The 20,098-nt window shown below is 42.2% G+C and overlaps 1 protein-coding gene across 2 annotated transcripts in view; it reads right to left on the minus strand.

Moving 5' to 3' along the window:
• Window positions 1-20,098, minus strand: part of SLC24A2 (solute carrier family 24 member 2) — a 234,223-nt gene that overhangs the window by 51,304 nt on the left and 162,821 nt on the right. The window contains exon 4 of one of the 2 annotated variants that reach the window (XM_061199090.1): window positions 11,767-11,817. The exons of the other annotated variant lie outside the window; for it this stretch is intronic. Coding sequence (XP_061055073.1) covers window positions 11,767-11,817 — 51 coding nt within the window. The remainder of the gene's footprint in view (window positions 1-11,766; window positions 11,818-20,098) is intronic. 2 annotated transcript variants of the gene reach the window in all.

Here is a 20,098-nt window from a genome sequence, read left to right on the forward strand (position 1 = left end):
TCCTTCAGTCACTTCTTAACTCTGCATCTGCCATTTGTCAGCATTGCTCCACTGAACCTACCCGTGGCCACTTTTCACCTCCACTTGCCTGGATCTCTCAGTGGCATCTGATATTCCTCACTCCCCTCCTCAAAATCCTCTCTGATTTTCAAGGACGCCCGAGAGTGCTCCTTAAGTGTCACCACTCCTCAGGGGCCCCTCCTTGCTCCCTCTTCCTCACACCTCACATTATCCCAAGGGAACCAGTGGACCACTGCCTGGATAGCGATGATTCCCACATTCAGATCTCTGGCCCAGATCCTCGCATCCAATGGACTTCTGAACACCTTCACTGGGAAGTCCCTCTCATGGTTAAACTCAACATGCCCCAAACTTCCATACATCATTTTCCTTCCTAGGAATCTGCTCTTCTGCTTCTATTTTCTATTGGTGATTTCCTCACTCCCAGTGTTTTCTAGCCACCTTAGAGGTCTCCCTCTCCCCCATATCCAATTAGCTGCCAAGTCCTTTTGAGTCTACCTTTGAACACTTTAGATCCAACCTTTCCAGCCTGGATGTTGGTTGCAGCTTCTTAATTGGTCTCTCAGCTTTTAATCACATTGCTGACCTGCCTCCTTCTAATTTACCCTTCATATGGCTTGGAGTGCTGCACAGTTATTTTCTTGTCTTACTCCTTCCTAAGACTCTGCTTTAGGCATCTCATCTTTCAGGAAGCTTTTCCCAAGTCCCTTTCCTGGGCTGGCAAGGCACCTTGGTACTTTTCTCTATCACAGCACTGATACTGATCCTGTCATGGCAGTTATCATAGAGCCTCAGAGGTGTTTTACTGACCCTCTCTCCAACTGGCCTGTGGGCCCCTCAAGGCAGGGATGCTGCTTTTCATCTGTCCCCCCAGTACTTACTTCTTAGGCTGGTCCTCAGTAAGTGTTTATGAATATAACAACATTAACACAAACAACAAAGGGAACCTTAGTGTGTGTGTGTGTGTGTGTGTGTGTGTGTGTGAGAGAGAGAGAGAGAGAGAGAGAGAGAGAGAGAGAGAGAGATATGCTTGGAGTTCTTGCTGTATGCAAATCTATTTGAAATTTACATTCTTTTCCAGGGGAGAGAAAGAAGGAAGATCCAGAAACACATCGCAGGAAACTCACCAGACTCTCTTCCCAGTTAACGTTGTGATTAAATCTCCAAAGTCTAATAGTGTTTACAATTAATGTTTGTCTATTTTGAGACTCTCTTTAAAAAAAAAAAGATAACCTAATCAAGTTCAGGCAAAATCGGAATTTTACAAACCAAAAAACTGGCAGCAGGTATCAGATAGCAAACTACGATGTTTCAGGCAAGGAGCCAATTTACTGACCTTAGCCGAGGCTGACACGGCTTGAGAGCTACTGTTCTTCATCATTTTGGGCCGCCTGTTTTTATTATTTTAGGAACTTAATTTTCTGGACATTTCTATCTCATATACACAGATACCAATGGCTCACACCCAAACATCCTCAAAGGGGTTTGTCTGATCTCAGCTTTGGAGTTCTGAGCCAGGGAGGGGCTGCCGGATAGAAGGCTTGAACGTCTTCCCCCTGCTCCCATCCCTTGCACACTGTGGATATCTAAGAGATAAAGGAATAAAGAATCACTTTACCCAGGCATGCTTCAGATCCAAGATTTGCCAGCATCCAGCCCCAATGCCACCTAAGGGGTGGAAAAGAGCTTCTCGGAGTCAGTTTGTCAAAGCCTGTATCTTGGGTATGTCTCTCTGCAAATGGGCTGTGACATTGGTGTATTCATTTGGGCAGAGTTTTGATTTGTTCACAGCACTTGGCAAATAGTAGGTGCTCAATAAATGTGTTGAATGGTTACTCTGACTTGTTTATAAAAAACAGAACGTAACAAAACAGTTCTTCCTTATGATGAGCCTATATATTACTCAGTTATTTATCTTGGCATAAAGGGAAAGATTTTATTCTGTAGTAGCCACTGTTTCATGTACACCGATTCTCTCCTGTCACTTGGATTTCATGTGTCTGCAAATTGTCAGTTAACTTGGATTCTTATGTTCTATTTTTTTTGAATCCTCAACTTTACATTGTAAACTGGTGCCTGTAAATCTCATTTGAAATGTGGGTTTGCAACAGAAGTGCCGGCACCTGCCGTGGGTTCTTAACTAAATGGGACTGAAGGCTTAGTGGCCCATAAAATGAGATACTTCAGTTCATTTCAGATTTAATCAAAAGAGAAACTTACCATGCTTAATTGAACATGCCAACCTCCTGGTATAACAGATTCCCACTTTTTTTTTTAAAGAGAAAGTTTCATGGGGGTGGGAAATTATATTATTAATTTATAATAACAATATTCAAGTTTGACTGATGAAGGCGAACTTAACATTTTCAGTTCGGAAGATGTCAGAAATAGACAAAAAAAAGCATCCATGGTTTGCCTTCTGCTGCCACTTAACACCTTCTACATATGCAATGTGGCAAAGTCTGCCTTTACTTGCCAAGTCCGATCTTTCTGCTTTTACTGCTGACAGTTTAGATCATGAAAATAAGATGCAATGAAGTTTGAAGAGCTGGATGTATTCTAATGAGAAGACTTCCTTGGTCCTGGTTTTCAGGAAGACCGTGGATTTACCCACACAGCTGGTTTGGTCTTTCTGACAGATCTGATACAGGTTACTAGCTGATCAGTTTGGTTATGCACACACACTAGGCTGCTGTCTTCCTAAGATCCAGCCCCAGGGAGAGACCTGTAAGAATACATCTCTAAAAAAGTAATGTGGTTAATAACTGATGAGTTAAATCTGTTTTTTTTGGAGAAGGCTCAGCCTTAACAGAGAGCATCTGTTCAGGTGCCCAGAAAAATTGTGTGGTTATGGAAAGTTGGACCGAATGAGTTAAACCATAAACCTGGAATGAATGAAACATAACATGGTGCTGGAAATGGTGTCTGTGCACGACAGAGGGTGCCCTCATTGGTAACCGGAAGGGAGAAAGTCAACCTGCAGTGTACTTCTCGGAGTTTCTATAGGGATATCAATGGTCTTGAGGCAAGAAGGCACATGCTGCGGTGGAAATTGGATATTCTGTGTGGGAGGAATTGCCTTGTCATTGCATTTAGAAAGGACAAGGACTTCCATCAGAACTGCACCCTGGCTTTCAATCAACTTTGGTAAAAAGTCAGGTTTAGCAATGAGTAAATTAGAAGGTAGTTACATTATGAAGGCTTATCTGCTTTGGAATGAAGTCAGTTTGAATCTCTGGTCAAAGAACTTATTTAAATTTGTTGTTTAAGGCTTGCTCCTTCACTGTTAGTAGGAGTGTAGATTGGTGCAATGCCTTTGGAGGGCAATTTGGCACTATCATTCGAAGTCTGAAATGTGTATGTCTTCTGATCTGTCATTTCTATTTCCAGACATTTATTTTATATCTTTATTTATATCTTCTATTCAGTATAGTTTATTATATGGGCAAAGAAGACGCTCATGTAGCATTGTAATAACTAAATGAACAAAAATGGAAATATCCTAAATCTTCATTAACAGGGGACTGATCAAACCCACCAGGGAAGAGCCAGGCAGTGGAATACTATGCACCTGCTAAAAAGGAATGAGGAAAGTAAAAAAGTGCTAATACGGAAATATCTTCAAGACATATTAATAAACGAAAGCCAGGTATAGAACAGTACATAGAAGAAAAGAGAATATGTTAAAAAATTGATAAAAGTGGTTAACTCTAAGGAATGAATGGAATCTGGGGTAAAAGGGGGACTCACTTTTATTGTCTTTCCTTATGTAATGTTTGCTTTTTACCTCTGTGCACATGTAATGTTTTTATAATAAAAAAGAATAGTTAAAATTAATTTGCAATTTAAAATTTCTACCGTGGTAAATGTTTAGATTTGTAACTAAGAATATAGGATTTTTTGGGGGGGTGGGTTGTTGTTCTTTTAAGGGTCTATTCCACAGGAACTATCTAACGGACTATTTGCTGTATTTAACCACATTAATAAAGAGTTGGGCTGTGAAATGGATCAACTAATATACAAGCCTTTTATTCCGGATGCTATGAGCCCGGAACATACCTACCACAATCTTGGTGGCAGCTTAATCAAAATGCAAGATCAAGTTAATCTTAAAGGTAGACTGCAAACCAAAAATGTCTGCCGTCACACTTAATAAAGGCACCAGGACAGAATCTTGGACATGGGACTGGAAGGGGCATCAAAGTGTCCATTATCTGAACATCCTTCTGATGGAGGCTTCTTTGGTTTCTCCAGAGATGGGAGACTCACTCCTGTCTGAGACAGGCCATCCCATCTTTGGCCATGTCTGTAAGAAAGGTCCTCCTGTGCTGGACTGAACTCTCTCTCCCTGAATTAAGGAAGGCTGATCTCCTTCCTCAACCTTCCCCACTCCAAGCTGGACTCAGGGGGATTCCCCAAAGCTCCTCTCTCCTGGAAAGATAGACCCCACTTTATCACTGCAAACTGCCCATGCAACCAATCGCAAGAAAGAGGCTCTAGGAAGAACTTTGAAAACATTGTTAGGTTGTTCCCATCCCATGCTACATCCTTGTTCACTTCAGCACCATCCATCACCATCGAGATGCTTATCACCAAGTGGCTCTGAAAATCCCTGGACTGACTCAACCTCCCAGCCACGCCATCGGTAAATCTCTTATGTCTTAACCTCTTCTATGAACATTGTCTTTTTGTTCCAACTGAAACATAGCTGTTTCCTGATGGTCCCTTTTCTCCTGTGGCCTTTGAAAGTGACACTACTTGTGTCTCCAAGTGCCCACATTCCATTCCTCCTACCTTACCACTTACAGATCATTTCTCTGTCCTTCTTTGAAGCCCAGGCCAATAAACTCTACCACCTATACCCCAAACGACTTCCAAGTCATTCTTCCCTCTTTCCTGAATATATTAGAACCCAGTTCACTCTTTTTCTCTCCACCATTACTCGTGTTACCATCCATGGTAACTTTACGTGGGTGAGCCCTGCAACACTTGGTTCCTCACCGCCCTAACCTACTCGCTTCCAGCTGCCCTTTCCTCCAGCTCACCTCATCCATCCACTCCTGCAGTTAGACCTTAGACTTTGTCACTAGCAATAACTGCACCACGTCCAAACTCCTGATTGGAAACGTCTCACGTTCTGTCTATAACTCTTTTATCATTCTATTACAAAAATTCTTTGCTCTCATTGGTCAATTCATTGATGCCATCACCTTTTTATGCCCCTCCTTTAGAACAAGTTCTTCCCTTGGCTTCTGGGATGCCATTCTCTCCTGGTCCTCTGCCCACCCCAGTCTCCTTTGCTGGGCCGTCTCCCTTCTTCCCAGACCCTACACTTTACAGTCCCCAGGGCTCAGTCCTTGGCCTCCTCTTTCCTATTGATTGGCTAGGTATTCGTATCCAGTTCTGTAGCTTTAAATGATACCTATATTTTACGACTTTCAAATCTACATCTATAGCCCTGACTTCTCTCCCAAGCTCCAGACTCCAATTACACTTTCTCCACATCTCCATTTGGATGTTCCATAGGCATCTCAAACTTAGTATGAGCTCTCAATCTTCCTCCCAGAGCTTGCTCTGGTCTCAGTCCTCCCCATCAACATACAGTTATATGAAAGTGATATTTCTCTGTTCTGGAGAGATTGCAAGTTGCCTATCAATATCTATTCCTTTTTCATTTCCTAATGACATAATATTCCTTTTTCATTTCCTCAGCTTAACATACTACATTTCCAAGCTTCCTTGAACTATGTGTAGGCATGTAACTGAGTTTTGGACAGATTTTACTGGGAGGGTCTAAAAGGAAGCCTCCTTAAAAAGAAGACAAAACAGCTGGGGAAAATAATTTTGGCCCTTCCTCCTTCCTGGAATACAGATGCGATGGCTGGAGCTGTAGTGGCAGCCATTTTGGACCATGAGGTGCCCTTGAGGTTGAAAGTCATATATTAGGATGGTGAAGAAGAAGGATGGAAGGAGTTGGGGTCTAGGATTACTGTGAAGCTTCCATATCAGCCATGTACAGCCTGCCTCTGGACCTCTTTTACTTGAGAGAGAAATATACTTCTATCTGATTTAAACCACTGTTAATCTGGATTTTCTTCTATAAAGAGCTGAAACTATCCTGCTTGATATATCAGGGTATACAACACAGTCTCATCCATTCAAAGCCAGGATTAAAATATAATGTGAAGGCCACAGATAGCACCAAGGACCTGTTTTAGGATTACATTTTCAGAGGATACCTCTTGGGCAATGGAAACTACTGTTGAATAGTATTCCAAAATTCAATTTCTCTTTGAGAAAGAACTGGAATATTTCACTGCAATTAAGAACATCAAATGACTGGCTAGACTATGTAACCTTAGGGTGCTTCTGTTTCTTTGAAATAATGTGGGTTTTCAAAACACATAAGACATTATTAGTTTCTCAGCTTGGTAAAGAGGTTGCCAATAGGTTGCCATGAAACTAGCCTTAATTTCATTAAAGAAAAGATCATTATTATTTTTGCCTTTGATATTACAACAAACTTTTCTATCTTCTTTTTTCCTTATACAAATGAACAAAGATTGACTTTTTAAATAGTGGAGAAATTATTTTTCTAGAAATGGCTTCTGTTAAATGGCAACGAGTTTAGGACAATACATTGCATCTTTGCAAAGTACCCTTAGTCAGGATTTCTGTTTACCTACCTACCTACATGTCTCTGTGAATGTTTATCTCCAAAGAGCAGAAATGATTAGTTGTGTATACTGCCACTGGTGGAAAGGCATCTCTCCTTTGAATGTCTCTGTTCCATCACATGAGTTTGTTTTCTTTTGAACTAACTTTCTACATTTTCATTTAAAGTAACTTTAGTAAGGAAGCCAAGTTCAATTTATTGAGGATGTTCCGGAGTGATAATGGTAAGAAATTTGGGTGTCTGGAGATGAAAAATAAACTATGGGTTATTTATGTATTTTTTAACTGAAGTATAGTTGATTTACAATGTTGCGTTAGTTTCAGGTGTACAGCAAAGTGATTCAGTTATACATGTACCTGTGAATATGTACGTGTATATATATTCTTTTTCAGATTCTTTTCCATTATAGGTTATTACAAGATATTGAAGACATACAGTAGGTCCTTGTTGTTTATCTATTTTGTATATAGTAGTGTTAAACTATGGGTTATTGACATTAAGTAAAAATCGGAGATTGCTCTTCCAAGAATATTCAGTGTCACCCCATGAGGAGATAAAGGGATGGATACCCATGTAGGGGGATCTGAGGTCACCAAAAGACTACCCCTAGAGTCATTTGTTTGTGTCCTTAGAAACATCTTGTTACAGAGGGAAATAGAGTCTTTGGGAGGAGTGAAGCTCACGAATCTATCAAGTCTAGGAACATGACTCATACAGAGGCAGGTGCTCAGCTATTATCAAGTGAACACACTAGAATCAGGTGGCTGGTGGGACAGTCATCACCTTGGCAAGCAGGAATGAGGCAATGGAGACATGGCCCCTTCTGAGAAGCCTGCCCTCATTTCCATTGGGCTCCCCTGGCACCTCGGGTCTGCCCATCACACTACTCATCTCTCTGCCTATGTCTCCCACTAGAGCGTGAATTCTTCAGGAGAAGCACTGTCTTTCATCTCCACAGGCCCTGCACCCAGTCTAGTGCCTGGTCCATACTGAGTGTTGCTGAATGAATACGTTAGGGAATGAATGAGTGAGTGGATAAAATTCTGATTGGCTCGGGGTGGGAGAGGAAGTTGGGTGTGGCCCAGGGAGCTGTTCCCATTTATGTTCTGGGCACCTGAAGACAAGGGAGGGAGGGAAAGGGCTCCGAGGGGAGGGGCAAATTTTACAAAAAATGTTATTATTTTGTCCAGTGTCTGAGAGTAAGTAGATTGTTTTATTAAAATAACATTTTAATGGTAAAGTGTTCCAGTAGGGGGGCCATGTTTCAGTCAATAGCTCACTGTCATTCTTAGTCCGTGGTTCAACCTTTCCCATGGTCTGGTCTCCATCAAGCCTTTCTTCCCACTCCTACACTGTAGCCAATCTGAACTGTCCAGTTCCTCATTCCACCTTGTGGAGCAACCACAGTGGAGCCGAGAGGACAGGGTGTGGCATGCCACAGTCCTGAGTTCAGGTCCCTCATCTCAACTTACTACCTACGAGTCCCAGAGCCAATTACTTTTCTTCTCTGTGTCTTCATTTCCTCATCTAATACAACACTTCTTTGGGCTTTGGTTTTCTCATCTTCAGTAAAATCTACCTATGTGATCATCACAAGGATTAAATGACACAGAATATATAAAAAGCCCACAGCACTGCACCTGGCAGGTGGGAGGCACCCAGTAAGGGTTGGTGTGGCCCCTCTTTTCATCCTTCTCTCAGCCTGGTGGCTCGGAACTTACCACTCCTCCTTTCCCAATTTACCACGTATTTACTGATCTTTTAGGGTGCAGGTCAAAGATCACCTTCTCCATGAAATCCCTCCCCACCCCGCCCCCCGCTGAAAGCAATCTTTCCTTCTCCCATAGTCTGTCATCTTTTTCTGAGCACCTATGGTACTTACCACTCTCTTCCTGGTGGCTCAGTGATTGCTGTGCTTTATTTCTCCCCCGTCTCTAAGTTCCATGGGGCAAACTGCCCACCTTTTAATCTTGTGTTTCAACAAAGCACCTAGCAGAATAACTTGCATATAGTAGGTGCTTAAAATAATAAACTGAATCTGTGCTGGACAATCCTCTATATTGAGGAAATCGTCACACAATTTCTCTTAGGATAGGGGGTGGCATATATAATTCATCTTTCCATTTAATCCACTTTAGGGAACAAAAATAAAACAGGCCTCATTGCAAGTAGCTGATATCACACAACATCCAGAGCACTTTCTGGAAACAGTTACAAATAATGACTAGTCACATGGGCAATTACAATAAAGCCCTGTCAAGGGCTAGTCACATTTCTAAAATTGTGAAAAGAAATGCTCAAATGGAGGGGGATATTTCCTATTGCCCATAACATCTTCACCTTTATTATACCTCCTTAAACTGTACAGCATGGAAGTGATATATATCACGGTTATTGCTATTATTTTCAATGAGAGGGGAGAGGCCCTTAAGAATTTGAAGAAGTCATGCATGGTGGTTGCCAGGTCTGAGGTTACTGAGCTGGCTGTGCGTCTTTTAAATTGAATCCCAGAATTAGGTTTAAGCCAGGCCTGGCTTGTCACAGAGGCAGCTGCCAAAGGGTATAATCTGAGGGGGCTGTAGGGAGACCTCCTGTTCCAAAGTATCCTTTCCATGAGTGCCTGAGAGGGATTGCTGTGTGTTTAGAAAACTTTTGAATCTTTCAGAGGTTCCTATTCTAGGTGAAGGATAATGCCTTAACCAGCATTTCTAAAAGAGTTCCACAAGAGGCTCCATGGAAGAATGGGTCCTCTGACCAAAAAAGTCTGGGAAATACTGCAAACTCCATCCCTCTATACGATTTACTATTATATGCTGCAGTGCACGGGTACATATTGAAGGCTCTGACAAGTCACATGGTAAAGAAATCTATTTAACTTAACTCAGAAGCTCTCCTGCTTATTTAACTATGAAATCAAGCTTGCTTTCTTTTTTTCCCCCAATTGTTGCAAAATTCCTAATGACATGATCTGGAAGTAGTATTTCATAGAATATGCTTTTCAAGTGCTCCCTTAGCTATTATTAGCTATCACTGTAACGGATGAATTTTCAGCTAAGCATGGGGCACAAAGGGATATGCATGAAGGAATGGGGCAGTCAAGAGAAGGATAAGAACGTTAAAGGTGACCATGAGGGCCCCCAAAGACAATTTCACAATCTTGCTAAGATTTCACAATCTTGCTAAGCTGGTCAGCCTTCTCATTCCAGGTATTATTTTGGCTTTGTTTCCCTGCTTAGAAAGCCCAGCTGTTCGATATCAAGTGGTAGCATCAGCTTGGAAGTAGCATTTTTGCATCTTCACATAATCTTGGTTTGTCTGGCGTGGGGAGGAAGAGGAAGGGAGCACTCGGATGGCCACATTTGCTCAAATAGATGTGGAAAGAGGAAGGAAGGGAACAGTAAGGGAGAAAAGGGGCAACTGAGGCAACAGAGAGCCAGAAGCTGCTCTGGCCACAGGAAGCTAAGGGCGGAAGGCAGAGGACAAGATGGAGGAAGGAGAGAAAAGTGAGGGGTCGTCACTGCTCAGGTAGAAGGTAACAAACCCACCAGCTGCCCAAGCCATGAGGCCGAGGCTGAGGGCTGTGAGACGCCTGAATCGAATTATAAAGTCAGTGAGGCCCAAACCTTTGGCTTCCCAAGCCAATCACCAAGAAAAATCAAAGTGGTTTGAAGACATGAACTAAAAATAACAGCCAGGACAGGAGCCTTCCTTTAAGGTACGGATTGCTCCTTCCATCCCTGCGGTGGTGGGATACTGATTCTCATAGGTAGCTTTCTGCCTTTGGGGCTCTCACTGCCCAAGGGTCTGCATTTCCCCAGGCTGTTGGGAGGGCCCTGGGCTACAACAGAGCCCAGTCTGAGATTCTAACTGTGGCCTGCTGCTTTAGAAAACATCACAGTGGTTAACTGAAAGCACAGAGGTAGCAGCAGAGAAGGGCCCGGGTGCAGTGCAGAAGCCAGAGTGGGGAGGGGCTGGAAAGGGCTTGCTCTTACTGAGGGCTGTCGGATGTCCTGCTTCCTGCAAAGCAACTAGGAGATCTTTGGCAAGCTAAGGCAACTCAGAAATACTAGAAGCTGAAAATAAGATATACAACACTTTTGGGAGTTTCTCTCATGTTGAAGGATAAAATTAACTGATTCCCCTTCTAGGGTACCTTTTGATTTCTTGTCAATATCAGTGTAAAAATCACGGGAAAACTCCAAATGTTTTCGTAACTTACAAATATTATTTATTAGTCAAAAGGCGGAGGTATGTGTGGGAGATAGGGCAAGAGAACAACTCCCTTTACAAGAATGCAAAAATTCTCAAATTGCTGTTCCGTGGTACACTTATTTCAGAAAAGTCATTCTGACTGGGGCAAGGCCGTGCTCTGGGACAGAGCCTGGAATTCATCAGTAGATACACTGAAAAAGAAGTTTCTGCCAGACTTCACTTATTCAGGGGAAATGGTTAAAATGATACGTCCAATCTCACGGAGTGTGAATCTCAATATATACAATCCCACTGGCTGGAATGGTGGCCCTGGCCTCTCTCGGGTGAGTTAACAGGGACCGCGACAGCTAAGGACATGAGCCTACGCGGCCCTCTGCATCAGAAACAGGTCTCCAACTGGTTTGGGGCCTAGTGGTTCCTTTAGATCGCTCATTCCTTGGCATAAATCAGAATATTACCAGAACCTCCCCACCTCTGAAATTGGGGCACATTAAAAGAAGAGTGTTGGTTGGATGTGTTTCTATATGTTGTGAGCACGTGAGGAAATAATGATGACCCAGTGGGTGTGGGCTTGTGTTTATGTTGCTGACACCATTTCTCTGACTGTGTTACACAACTGAAATGGTTTGGATCGTTTGAATGGAATAACATGATTGCTCATGGTATTGCACGTCTCCAATTCCAAACCAACACGATGGCAAAAACTAGACGAAAATGTGGAAAGAATAATAAATCACACAATGTCACTGAAGTCATGCAAAGAGGGGGAAAAAAAAGACTAAAAAAAAAATGGGCAAGCCACAGACACCATAAATGAAAAAAAAAGCCAATGCATACAATTCTAAAATCATTCTTACCTTCTTCAGTCATTGTGTCATAATATTTTAGTTTTCCATATGATCCAAGTTCTACAACATCACAGTAAAAGACACAAAGATAAGGAACGAGCTGTAATGCAAAAACTTTGTTTTTACACATTCTCAATTAATCAGATTCAGAGTTACACTGTCAAATTCCGCAATTGTAACTATATAGAGATGTGCAAACATGGGCCATGTGGCGGATGGCTTTCACGACCCACTTTCAGAAATCACTTAAAATATATTATTCCACCGGGGGTAGGACTTGCCCTGCATTCCAGAATAGGACACAGTTATTTTAACGTCTGACGAAACAAATGCTTGGCAAAGATATCTTCACACCAGGTCCAGCCTAGGCCTATAATTTTTAGAGGTGACATTCCAAGAGAAAGGGCTGGGCAAGGACAATGCCCAGACCCACTGAGGCTTGTAGACGCCAGGATTCCTTGCCGTGGAACTGCAGTCCCAGGAGTTCATTTCACAGCTTTTCTCCAATAGAACTACTTCCTAGAGATTAGTAAGGAAGGCTACCTGGGAAAATCCCAAAGAAAAAACCAGGTTCTAAACTTCCCTTTCATTTCTAATCTTGTATTTTCGACAGAAAGCACTGAATACCATGGGTGCAGCATGCGTTGGTGTGTGTTGGGGGGGGGATGGGAAAGGGGTGGAAAGCTTTGGGAGGAAGGGGGAGGCGTATTCCCAGGGAAGGGCACGTGGCCCAGACAGGTGACAGAGCAGCCACAACTCCCAGCTCAGGGCATTGGCTGCTGCTGTGTAGACTGCAGGGGCCAGGAGGCAATCTCCTGGGTGCAGCTCACCAAAGGACTCGGCTGTAATGGAAACCACGGGCGGAAAGCAAGCTCTTCTGAGTCAGCTGGTGGAAGTGGCAGCTTGGGTGGAGGGACGGAGGAGGTGGGGACGCACCATTTCTGTTTTCTTACTTCAGTTCTAAAATAGAAACTTTCATTCTTGTTCATCTGAAAATTCCAGATTTTTGGAAGCATCATTGTGAGCAGGTTAGAAATATTTTCCCTGGTCATAACAACACTCTCCCAATAAAATTCAAGAAATTAATGACACTCAAGAGACCTTCCTGTGATTCTGTAGAATGCTTCCATGGCTCGTTAACTTGGTCGACTGCTAAAAATTCACATGTGAATGAACTAATAACTGATGGGTTTTGTGTACAAAAGGCTTTAGCTTAAAACACAATAATAAATATTCTTCTGCTTATATTATACACATTCTATATATATTCTTTTTCCATGTGCCTAAAGTTTTACCTAAAGCTATTTTAACACACCAATACAAAATTATGTCTTGGGGAGAAAAATCACCTCATCTTTACGTTTCTGCAAAAACCTGCCTATTCTGGATTTTGTTAGATACACCACAAAGGATGCAAGTGCTTCAATAAGAAATTGAATTTTGTGTAAAAAACAAGAAAGTTAAAAAAAAAAAATGACTTCTGGGGATTGCCTTCTGTAGAAAATTTTTTTTTTTCCTGGTATTTTAAGAACAGTAGTCTATTATATATGACATTGCACAAGTTTGGGATTTTAAAATGATCCAAATACCTTCATAAATATTAAAACACATGTTCATGGTGGCTTTACACATAATCTATGCATTTGTATTTGTGTGTGTGTGTATAATCTTGCAGTAAATTGATGAATTATATCAGCCAACTAATTTTTTTGTAACCTCTACTCTTTCCCTGAGGTAAAGCAGTAGAATAAGCAGCTGGCATTCTCTTTACTTGCCGAGGAAACAGAACATGGGCAGCTCTGTGTTTGCAAAGTTGGGTGTAAACCATATTCTACACAATGAAGATACATTATTGCATTTTTGTCTTTTGAGATGCAACCTCTCTGTATGCACACACTGGTCTTCATGTATCAATCCGAAACTTTCAAACATCTGCTCGTGGCAGATGTGATTATTTTTTACCTCCTCTCTCGTGGAGCCAGGTATAAATAAATACAATCATATTCTTTAATTAATTTATTTTTACATAGGCGACATTGGATCTGTGGGTGACTGACAAAGCTCACACATTCTTGCTGCTGTGGCAATGCCTAGATTGTTTCTTAGCTGCTTCCTTGGATGAGGACTGGGGCAGGGGGACAAGAACCGGACGAAACATAAAAAAAAGGAGGTAAAGGTGGTGGAAGAGAAGGAATAAGAGCAGTGAAAGGCTGAATAACAACAGGTGATGTAGCGACTTAAAGCACAGTGAGCGAGGAGGGCAAGGGAACAATATTTGCCCAAGTGAAGGGAACCATGTTTGTTGCTTACTAAAGAAAAGGCACGCAAGAATGTGAAGGAAACCAGCCTACTGGAATAAAGTTTTTAACACTGACAGCAAAGGCATGGTGAGATGGTGAACTCAGCACCTCAACGCTTTCAAATGGTCAGGGAGGCATCCTGGGGCTGGTGGGACAGCATCTCCGAGAGCTGGTGCCTCCCTTCCTTGAACCAGGGGCTCAGGGGGTGTAGGAAGAGGAGTGTGACATGCAACTAGGACAAACATGACTTGCATCCGTAAGCCAGAGCACATCACGCACCTGGCTGGTGTCCCACATACCATGGACACCTCATGGAAAGTGGCCTGAGCGGCATGAACGAAAACTCACCTGTAAGGGGCAATGGCCTCCAGTCAGCACACTCCCCATGGACAGTAGCCAGGGCACCTTTAGCACCGTTGGATTAAGATTCAAACTGCGCCCAATCCAAGCTGAGTTTCTTTGACACGGGAAGGAGAAGTGGGGGGGATTCAAGAGGCTGCTGTTTAATACCACTGAGCAACTTCCATTACGTCAACTGAGCAAGAGGCAGCCAGGACTGGAAGAGGGATGAATCAGCAGTGAATATCATCCTGGGTACCAGCTGGTGCCTCTTCTATGTAACATTTCTCTAAGAAGACACACAGCCTAAGAAAAATTCCAGAACCCAGTGGCTGGTGTTTGAGACGAGGCTATGAGCCCATTGGGAATGCTGTCTAACATGGCGCCCACACTCGCTCATGCTAGTTGGACAGCTGGGTCCAGGCACCCAAGCTCCCAGATCTCTAGGCGGGCTTGAACCTTTTGTCATTCCTCTGTCCACTTCCCTTCAGGTCTTGTCAGCAACATCATCACCTGGCTTTAAGGTACCTATGAATTCTTGTCCATATTTCTTGGTTGACAAGTCAAGGGAAGGATCTTGTCTTCAGTCTCAAAGAATCTGAATAAGAACTAGTGTTTTGGGCTCCTAATTTCTTCCTTTCTTAAAAAGGGCATGGACACAGATTTCTCCTTCCAACGTTGACCTTCTCAGCTCTACTTTTGAAGCCTCTGGCATTCCCAACCCTTTTCTCAGCAAATCTCCCCACACAGGAGCAGCAGAAAAGTGACTTCTCACCTTTCAGGCCTCAAAATTCTGACGTATACAACAGAAAGTCGACAGAAGCATCTATGCTGAATTCATTTTGTTAGAATGAAGAATAGAGGTAGAGAAATCAGTGAGAGCAAGTATTTATTAAGTGTTGGTTGATGGAAAAAAATGATTAACTTGTTTGTTTTCTTAAATCAAAGAGCTGCTATAGTTTTGATACCGGTTTGAACTGAGTTTGAAGATCTAAAAATTAAGGTTCTAAACAACAGAGAGTAGTTTCTTGGTAAAGTTGTCTAATACCTATCAAGGAGGTGTGTACAGATACCAGATTACATCACATCCATGAAAGGATTATTTTCAGTAGCAAATAGAAGTTAAGAACATAGGCTTTGAAGCCAGGGTATAGGTTTGAACCCAAGATCTGCCACTTATTAGCTGTGTGACTTTGAGCAAATTTACCTCTCTGAGCCCCAGTGTCCTCAGCTGTAAAGTGGCGTGACTGTATCTACCCCACAAAGTTGTGGTGAAGAGTAGATGAGATAATAGTACCCACTAAGCAATCGGTAATGGGCAGCTTCATTATTGCAAGCATCACCAAGAAGAGTAGAAAAGAACCTATGGGACATGGAGCGGAACACTTAGAGAACTTGGTATTTTACACGGGTTTAGTTTGTTAAAACTAATTCAACAGTACTTATAGAAGTTTAAAATAGCTATTTGTTGCCCAACAATAAAAGATATTCTGCCTTGCTGGGGCTAGAATTAGAAAGAAATTTCTTCATCAGTCCTGCCCTTCTACTCTCAGATCTATGGGGAATGTCAAAACATGGACCATAATCATTGGAACAGGATGTAAAAAGCAGACCCTTCATTCATCTGACCACCATGTTCCAGCTTTGGACCTAAGCACCTTTCCTTCTAATATTTGCACACAAGACTGTCTCTCCACATGTTGGAGGCTGAGACCCTCTTTGGATTCCTCTTTGGATCTCTCCCAACTAGAACAGTGCTTTTCTCGTACCACATGCTCTCCTCACATTTCTTAAACAAAGCATATAAATGCACAGCTCCCAAATAACAGTGAGGTTTAGGATGCTTTGGTTTGTTGAACTTCCCTGGACTTGCTGAAGTCAGGAAGGCAGGCACTGATGTCTAAGGCTTCTGGACTGCTGATACCATAATATCACTATCAAAGTTCAGGGGGTGGGGTGGGGGAGGGATGGCTTGGGAGTTTGGGATTAGCAGATGCAAACTCTTATATATAGAATGGATAAACAACAAGGTCCTAATATACAGCACAGGGAACTATATTCAATATCCTGTGATAAACCATAATGGAAAAGAATATGAAAAAGAATTTATATATATGTATAACTGAATCACTTTGCTGTAGAGTAGAAATTAACACAACATTGTAAATCAACTATACCTCAATAAAGTAAACTAAAAAAAAAAAAAAGAGTACTTCTGAGTGAGACAGATAAGACAGCTAATTCAAAGCTTGGTTCTACTACTTATGAGCTGAGTGATCCTCTCTGCACCTTAGTCTCTTCTTCAGTAAAATGGGGACAAGAGCAATAAACACCTGCTCTCAGGAGGGTTTTTGGAGGATCAGATAAGAACATGTCTCTATAGCACTTTGTGCTGGGTGGCAGAGGCATCCTTAATAACTGGTACCTCTCTTCATTGTCTCCCAAAGTTCCAAAAGGAATATCTATTTCAGCCCAGCATGAGGTTGTTAAATCCTATCAAACTCTAATTATCTCTGTGGGTGGGCACCAATGTCAATGTCAATACTCAATGTGTGCAAGTCAACAACCCCCGCTAGACATCTTAAACACAAGGAAAACTGTCAAAAGGAAAACTTTCAGTTTAATGAAAGGCTGCCCTGGCTAACTTCCAGAACCATGTTTGGCAGTATTAACATTTTAGCCTGAGGTGGTTTTTTTTTTTAATTTGTGAATTTATTTTCATTATTGAAGTTTTGTGAATGAATAGTACGAGAGTTGTGTATTTGTCATTTTCCGTTCACTCCCTACAAACATAACATTTATATTTGTAGATCTATATAATTTTAAGTTTCTTGCAGGGTATGTGGGTTGATCTTGCTTCTCTTCTATTCCTGTGTGAAAGTTTTTCATAAAAAAAAAACATGTATGGGCTTCCCTGGTGGCAGAGTGGTTAAGAATCCGCCTGCCAATGCAGGGGACACGGGATCGAGTCCTGGTCCGGGAAGATCCCACATGCTGCGGAGCAACTAAGCCTGTGTGCCACAACTACTGAGCCTGCGCTCTAGAGCCTGTGAGCCACAACTACTGAGCCAGCGTGCCATAACTACTGAAGCCCGCGCGCCTAGAGCCCGTGCTCCGCAACAAGAGAAGCCACCGCAACGAGAAGCCCACGCACCGCAACAAAGAGTAGCCCCCGCTCACCGCAACGAGAGAAAGCCCGCACTCAGCAACGAAGACCTAGCACAGCCAAAAAAAAAAAAAAAAAAAGTATGCTGAGTTAAAAGGTATTTCTAATATAGCCCAATTTAAAGCTTTTTGTTTGATTTTACCTAAAAAAAGGGCTGCATGGACCACCGAAATTAATTGCTTTCCATTAAAAGGCTTTCTTTGGTCATTATTCTTTTATATCAAATGTTCATGTCAAGGCAAGTAATTTTTTTTAACTAAAAAAATAAAACTTTAAGAGATTGAGGTTAAGTGAGGAAACAACCATATTCTCACTTCAGACTCAAGTCAGAAGAAAAGGAATATTTTAACCTTCAGATTCAAATTCTCACTCAAAAAAAGCTTTTAAAGTACGGACTCATTGCAGAAGCTCTGCTTAACAGTCTGTGGGGGAATGATATTTGTGTGTTTAACTTCCCTAAGAGGCTCCTGAATACACGGTTACCTGGGGACAGCTGTACCCAACATGTGGTAACACATCTATGTCATATACAAGGTATAAACGGAGGTGATTTTGCCCTATGGAGTTCTTTTCATATTCGGCTCTTCCAAATCTATGCTAACGAGTGCTTCTTTTTCTTCTATGAGATTAAAACCTCTCACTTAGGCTTTTGGAAGCAAGGCAAGAACTTTCCAAATGAAAATAAAGGGCTGAACTTGTGGGTAACCCTCCATCAGCTACTGAGTGTCAAGTAGGATTTATGTACATACACACACACCACCTCTTAGACATTCATCACCTGATTTTCACGCCCTCTGAATCCAGCCCCTTCATGAAATACTCACTCTTCCTTTTCAAGCTTCCTGCAAACCCAGACACACTGGTTTGTTACTGCTGTTGTTCTTATCTCCCTCACTTTCTACATATATTTCCTTGTTGATGTCCATCTGCTGATATCATTCTGAGGCCCCAGTCACTAGGAAATACTGATACTACATTGGTGGCCAAATCAGGGGTCAGAAAGATCCCCAGCAGCTGGCCCAGTGCCTGGAGTACAGCAGCATTCTGATAAAGCACCAATGAACCACAGGGCCCAGGTGTGTAGGTGAGAAAGTAGACTGGGGACCCAATAGGGAGTGGTGGGGATTATGGAAAACTGGCCAGTGCATGCCTAAAGAGGGGCAGCAGCCAGTCAGCTCCCACTCCATGTGGGAAGGCAGGCACAGTGCTGACAGATCTGATTATTCAAGGGAAGCCAGATACCCGGATTTTTATGTGAAAATTCCTGATTTTAAATGTTGGCAACTAATTCCAAATTAAAAAAAAGAAAAACACTCTGGGTAATATTTGGCCCAGCAATTTGTAATCTTTGGTTTAAAATCAGGATGCTTAGTCCAATTTTCTTATAAATATTAGTTGAATGAATGAATGAAGAAATGAGACCAGTTAGGCTATTGGAACTGGGAGGAGTCCTTGTTAGGCCACCCTTCTCCAGAAGGTCAAGGACTCTGGTTCTCTTCCTTGTCTCCCTCAAGGCTTACCTATCACCTCAGGCTCCTCTGGGACACCAAGGCTGAGTCTATGTCAGGCCAATGGAGCTGCTATGATGCCATGACTAATACCTTCTTTTTTTGCACGTCCTTGCCCATCCAGCTCTGCCATCACATGAGCCAACAGAGTAAATTTTTTAAAAAAATCTTATTTTGGAGAGGAATGAACACTGCCCATTAGGTATAACTGTTCCCAATTACTTTGCAGGGAAATATCTGGAATGTGAAAAACACAATGAAAGGTTCTGAAAGGTAGGTGAGGATCACAGAGGGAGGTGCCATATAATTATATGGGAATTATCATCCTTGAACAGTGAACAATAATGTGTGGTCATTACTGTGGATCATCCAGATGGTTCATGATGAAACGCCCAAGCGAGCCCCCAGATACTCCAACTTCTTATAAATTTGTCACCTAATTTGCAGCCTTGCTGCTCTGCGGTGTTGCTTAGCAATATCAATGGTTACTGATTTCTGTCCTGTGAGGAGCTGACTCAGGCCGTATTTCACTGTAATTTACATGCTCTGGATGATCAAGCAGGAAAAATGGGACTCTTTTGTGCTGCTTTCCTTCTGAGGTAGATTGGGGAGGGGGAGAGAACAGGAGAGAGCAAGCAGATTTCTGGAAAGGATTTCTAAAGAAAAACAATGAGCCACCAGGCAAGAGAATCAACCCCAGTGTGGTTAAAAAAAAGATTTCCTGGGCTTTTATGAATGTCCTTTTAATTGTGTAATTAAAAATCTCAATAACAATCTTAAGGTAACTTTAAACACTGAGACTTTGGCAGAATGTTTTTCCTTTTTCCCAAAGGGACGGATAAAAGCACGTGACAATACAGCATGATGGCCCCACCATTTGTACTGTGGAGCCCCACAGGCTTTGACTTGACAACTGAAACATGTTACTCATAAGTTTTTTGGGTAGGTAGTGGGTTAAGAAGCTAACATATTCACTAATGACATCTAACATCTTGGGTACTTTTCTGCATCTCTGTAAATGGAAAGAT

This window comes from Eubalaena glacialis, chromosome 9, assembly GCF_028564815.1.
Source record: "Eubalaena glacialis isolate mEubGla1 chromosome 9, mEubGla1.1.hap2.+ XY, whole genome shotgun sequence".
NCBI lineage: Eukaryota > Metazoa > Chordata > Mammalia > Artiodactyla > Balaenidae > Eubalaena > Eubalaena glacialis.